At 34.9% G+C, this 6,043-nt stretch overlaps 1 protein-coding gene across 1 annotated transcript in view; it reads left to right on the top strand.

The window, feature by feature from the left end:
* The first annotated feature begins 1,359 nt into the window (after positions 1-1,359).
* rab14l (RAB14, member RAS oncogene family, like) overlaps positions 1,360-6,043 on the top strand; it is a 12,715-nt gene continuing 8,031 nt past the window's right edge. The window contains exons 1-2 of the mRNA XM_037692447.1: positions 1,360-1,451; positions 5,843-5,901. Coding sequence (XP_037548375.1) covers positions 5,850-5,901 — 52 coding nt within the window. The 5' untranslated portion in view covers positions 1,360-1,451; positions 5,843-5,849. The remainder of the gene's footprint in view (positions 1,452-5,842; positions 5,902-6,043) is intronic.

The following is a 6,043-nucleotide window of genomic DNA, read 5'->3' as shown; positions in this document are numbered from 1 at the left end:
ATGTCACAGAGCCCCACATTTTCCATCCATTCATCCATCCATTCATTACCTTTACCCACTTCTTCCTTTTTGGGTCTCGGGGGTCATTGGTGCCCAAATCCAGCCTTCACTGTGCGAGAGGCGGGGTACACCATGGACAGGTTGCAAGTCCATCATAGGGATATGCACAATTGCAGCAGGTCTCCATATGGAGAGGAAGGCCTTGAAGAAAAGTGGAAGACCACTGCAGCCCAGTGAAGAGGACCAGTGACCAATAACTCCTGTGGAACCACGACCATCAAAGCTGGTGCACATTGACCAGATGGGTCATTGGCCAGTTTGAGTTGAAAGGAAGGGAGATGCAAATACTCAGGCTGTTCAGGCATTGCAACAGTGCAGTACTCAATATCTGCTACCTACCTATATTTTTCTGTTGAACGGAATTGCTTCCTCAAGTTTCATAAGCAGTAAGGTTTTCATGAATGTACTTACACATGCAGGCATTTTTTGTATGTACATGCTATGATAATGTGCTTAAGATAAAGTTATGGTTAACGTTTTGAAACAAGACTGATTGTAATGTTTTGATGAGATAATTTGATTTGGGTTCAGTGATGGTCGATTGTTTCATGAGAGCAATAGATGGATATGAATGTGGCATTTTATGAAATATGAAATGCATGGAAAACTAGTTAAATTTGTTTGTTCAAGTGACTGGGCAAAGAAATTAATGTTTTCAGTAAATGTATATTCCTATTTTTGCATGACAGTGTCAAATGTTTTGATTTGACTGGTATGGTACAATGCTGCCTTGAGGCATCAAATTTGTAATTCATAAATAAAATTAAAAAATTATAGAATGTGTATAAGCGGGTAAATATGATGGATGGATGGATGACAGATGGATAGAATGTGTATTTATTTTGTTATGGTGTCTAATTTTAAGCAGGAAAATCATTGCCATTTTTTTTTTCTAATTTGATATCATAATGCATACCATAGAGACATAAACTGATATTGTCTCTCTTACCTTATGAATATTATTTTTTAATAGTATTGTGGTAAAAAAAAAAAAAAAAAATATATATATATATATATATATATATATATATATATATATATATTTATACATATATAGTCCAAAAGTTAAAGTGGAGTAAATAGTGAAATTACTAAGTGAAGTAATCTAGGTAGTAATCAGATTACCTAATTATGATTACATGTAATTCATTACTCTCCAACCCTTTACCCACCTGTCAAGGTGTCGGCTTCCTTCAGTGCTTACAGTACATACACATGCTAAATGCTAAATACCAGCAGCTCCTTTGTCCCAGAAGCCCATTGAATAAAGCGGAGGAAACCCTGTGCCCGAGAGCAGCCATCTTGGATAAACAGAGCATATTTGAGCCAGGAGAACTTGCCAACCTCTTCTGAACAGCTCCAGAACTCAAAGCCTAAAAAATAAATTCCCGGTAAGAACATATGGGACATACTTGAACACACCCGTACAAACGTGCTGTCTATATTTTTTAAAAACATAATTCGACTTTAGGAACTGTGTTTAGCCACAGCTTTGGCAGGAGAGTCTGCTAAGCTAACGAAGCTTGCTAACAAAATATTAGGTAGATTCTTTCATTAATATGAACTATCAACATTTTAGAGGTTGAAAAAGTAGGTTGCATGCGGGACATGACTTGTTCCTATTAAAGTAACAAGATAAGTTAGCAACATCATCTGTACCTAGCTGAGAAATTAGCATGCTAAAGATATTGCTAGGTATCGACTGTGTGTTGTGTTTATTATGGCTTTTTGTAGAATAAAGCTGAGGCCAAGTTTGTTTTTAATGGTAAATATAATATGAAATTGATTTTGCACCGACTGGTAGTGGCAATGACATTACATGATATTGCTTTTAGGAGGTTTCTTGTCAATAAATTTACGTTTATGTCAGGTTATTAGCTGAAGCTAATGCTAACTTAGCTGTAAAAAAGCTAGTAAAGCGTTGTTGGTTTAGACGGATTCAAAAATCAAGCTAAACGTCCCAGTCAGCTTCTGTATTTATTTCCCCTTCTACTTGTTAACTTTGAATTTTTATTCTATTTTAGTGCTTAAAAAACAATATATTAGTCAAACTAGTCCTGTCATTTTACCGGATATTGCTAACGTTACTATTGGAGGCTCACTTTACCGCAGTAAAACAACATTTACATTAGATTACCGTACCCAGTCAAGTTTATTGATTTTTACTTTATCTGATCATTATTGTTTTTTGTAAGAACGTGATGGAGATATGATCATCTTTAAGGACAAGCCTTTGCTAATGCTTAGTGGGTTAGCTTGATCACATTATCATGTTTACATTAGGGGCAGTTTTTCCTCCTTTTTTTTACGTTGCTTTGGGAGTTCATTCAGCTTTTTATAAGCCTTTAAATTACTGCATCGTTTTTGTTTTTAGTACCTCACCTCTGTGCATAAGCAAGCAATTTTTTTGTAAATACTGCAAACACTTGTGCTTTGTGTGTTTGCTTTTTTTACATTGTTGAAAGTGGTCTTCTGTTTGAAATTGAATAGATTTTTTTCATGCAGTGCCATAAAATGTGATATTTTCTAAATAAATGTAATTTTCGTATGTATTTGTGTATAATGTGATCTCAAGTATAATCCAACCTCACATTTTTTTAATTTAGAAAGCATGAAAAATCTAATCCTACTGTATAATGCTACCCCTAATGTCATACAGACTTCAGGATTTTTCAGGATTCTTTTTGTCTGTATACATATCAATAACATGATCAGGTTTTTTTTTTTTAGCAACACATGTACCAAATGGTAATTTGACAAAAAATGTACATCAGTAACAACAATATCTGTTAAGTCATCAGGCAGCTTCTGAGATGACACCTGGTACCTGTTTTTACATTACTCTCAGAGCCTTCCAGGCTGTCGCACGATTTCAATAGTCAGTGGGCCTGAACGTCCTGCCAAAATTTAAAATAAGACATAGCAAGTAAAAATGGTCTGAATCATTGCATAATAGTTGCATTGTCTTCTGCTGTGTATTTTTGGCTTTATCTTTAAGGTAATGCAATAGTTAATTAGGTTATGCATAAACTAAGAAGAAGAGGGGTTAGTTATTGTGATTAAAAAATACAGTATGGTTAAAAAACTGCAAGTCTTTTCAGTTCTGGGAAATGCGTGGGGGAATGCATGTTTTGTAAAATTAGTGGCGCTGGCACCTTTCTTCAAAACTTTGGCCAGCAAATTCAAGCAGTTATCTTTTAAGATGCCTTACGTTAGCTTTTTAAAAGATTTTTCCTAAAGCATTTATAATAATGACAATTAAAGTTTTCACTATTCGTTTGGTAAATTCCCAACTCTTGAATTTAAATTATGTTCTTTTCTATGGGGAATGAATTTAAGAGCAGGAAATGTCTGTTTCTCTGGAGCGAGACTCAGCTTGTTGCAGAATAATAAGAACGCTGAGACTGCAATCTGGTCACATGGCCATGATGACTTGGCTACATCTTGATAAATATTCATGTGGTTAATTTCTGTAAGCCCACATCTAGTTTTTCCTCCTGCTAGAACCATTCTAACAGATTACTCCATCACGTATAATAAAAACGAGTGGCCACAAGATGGTCATGTGATCAAAGGCAGCTTGGAAAAAAGACAACCCTTTATGCTCTTAGCTTAAAGAATTACAATAGCATTTGACTGTTTGTGGGTTTATCCCCATCTTAAAACTTAAATACTGAGTCATCATTGTGTCATCCTGACTCCAGTATTATGCACTTCTTTTTTGCTTATTATGTTGTCAAGTCAGCAATCAAATAAGTTAAAATTAAGAGAAGATGTAAAATTTAGAGTACCTGAAGAATATGCATATAAACAAATTGTTTGCTTTATTTAGTTTGTTTTGGTCATAACTGTAAGATTAAAGTAGTTATCGCTCTAACAGGTAAAACCAAGTTGGTACACAGATGGCATGTAATGGATGGAATAAGACTTTACATAACTTTTAGGTTCTGTTTAGCTTTTGTTTACCAGAGTAAAATTGCCAAATACCGGGTGAAGTTGCAAAGTTTGTTAAGCTCGATGGTGTGAGCCAAGTCATCTCTTGGACTACCAGCAAGAACATAATTGCTGTTGTTACTTTTAGCTGTGCAAGTTGTTTACAAAGTTTCTCTGAATCTTTAAAATCCTTCGACACACTCTGCCAGCTTGTCTAGATGGATAACTTTTACTAATTTCCATTTGACACTGTGAAATTTTTTGTATACTGTATGTGCTAAGACTTTGATGCTAACTGGCACTGTATAAACAGAATTTAATTGAATCGCAGACTCTTAGACTGAATTTTCCTGCTTTATTATATTTTGGATCATTTTAAATTCATTTTTTTGTGTATATTTCTGTACATTTACTAGGCATCAGATTTATTTTGCCTCCTCAAAGGATTGAACGTGAACCAACGTTAAAATAAGTGGAGATTCGTCATGGTCTTTCAGAGTTTTTCTTTTGGACATTAGTTGCTTCACCACTGATTTTCAGTCAAGTATTTGCACCAAACCATTTTCAGAGGAATGTTGTTTAGTTTGTTAAACCACCTTTTTATGACCTAAGAATCATCCAGGCGTGTGTGGTTCTGCTTATCAGAGTCCATCCACATTTTTATTGGTTGTGTCTGTACTAATCTAGTCAGTCAGACATGGTCACTAAACTGCAGTTGCAGAAGTATGAATGCAATGTCAGCTCTGGATTCAGATGTGGTACAATAATTTTAGTTGCAAAGAATTGCTTTGACATGTGGCACAGTTTTCACCGAGTTTCTGACTTAATTAAAGACTGCTTCAAGACTGGCAATCTTTGGACAAGGTCCAAAAAAATCATTAGATTGCCAAGTGAATATGCTTTCTATTAACTCAAAAATAAATATCTGCTTTTTTTTTTTTCTTCAACAGCACTTGAGTCATTATGTGGCAGCCATAAATCAGCATGTTCCAAAACAGCCTTTATGTCAGGAATCACTTGCATCGTGAAAAAAATTGGATGTTAAATTTAATTATACTTTCATGAACCCGCTGAGATGAGTATTGGGAAATATTTGGTGCAAATAAAAAATGGCTTTATGTTTGGCTTGCATTAACAAAAGGAAATCAAAAAAAGATTCAGCAGGCAGATGTCAACAGAAAGGAAGATGGTGCTGCTGGAGTTAATGGTGTCATGCTCAAATATAGAAATTAGATCAGAGTTTCCCAAAAAGGTTAGCCTTACCAAGTGATGGACAGATATTAAGTCCAAACATATAAAAGTTAAAAAGAAGTATTTGAGTGTTTTAAATGCATTCAATTTGAATTTGTAGATGTGTACATATGTTTCTGACAGAGTGGCAATATGTGTGAATGATATTGTGTGCGTGTTACAGATGAGGACATGGGGACAAACTTAAATTTGCTGGATTTAGGTGGTATCTGAGCTATTTTGCTACAAAGCTGATACTGGAGGCATTCTTGTGTATAGGCAGAGCAATAAAATAAATGGTACTTTTCAGTTGCCCTGCTATCTTGCAAAATAGCAGCTTCCATCCAAAAAGCAGTTTCCATCAGATTGCTTAATTAACTTGCAGTAATGAACTAATTTGTTTTGAGTTCATGACTGCAAGATAAACTGAGCTTATTAGCAATTAGATCAGAGTTCCCCTAAAAGGTTACTTACCAAGTGATGGACAGATATTAAATGTTAGAAAGAAATACTTAAGTGTTTTGTCTTATATGTCTTGAGTACGTACTGTATGTTAAATCTGTTTATTTGGCTGCATTAGCTAAAAAATGTTTTAATACCCACTTTTTTTGTCTTCCAGAGCCACAATGGCCACTGCACCATATAACTACTCCTACATTTTCAAATACATCATTATTGGTGAGTAAACAGCACCTGTAAATTATATTGATGAACAACAAAAAAGGTTGAATCATGTCATCTGGACTTCGTTTTTTTGTTAAAAAGAAACGTTTCGCCCCTCATCCAAGAGGCTTCGTCAGTCTGAGGCCTAGCCATCTGG

This window comes from Nematolebias whitei, chromosome 18 (assembly GCF_014905685.2).
Source record: "Nematolebias whitei isolate Nwh7 chromosome 18, NemWhi1, whole genome shotgun sequence".
NCBI lineage: Eukaryota > Metazoa > Chordata > Actinopteri > Cyprinodontiformes > Rivulidae > Nematolebias > Nematolebias whitei.
Note: the sequence above shows the minus strand (reverse complement) of the source record. Positions and strands in the feature narration are given on the sequence as shown.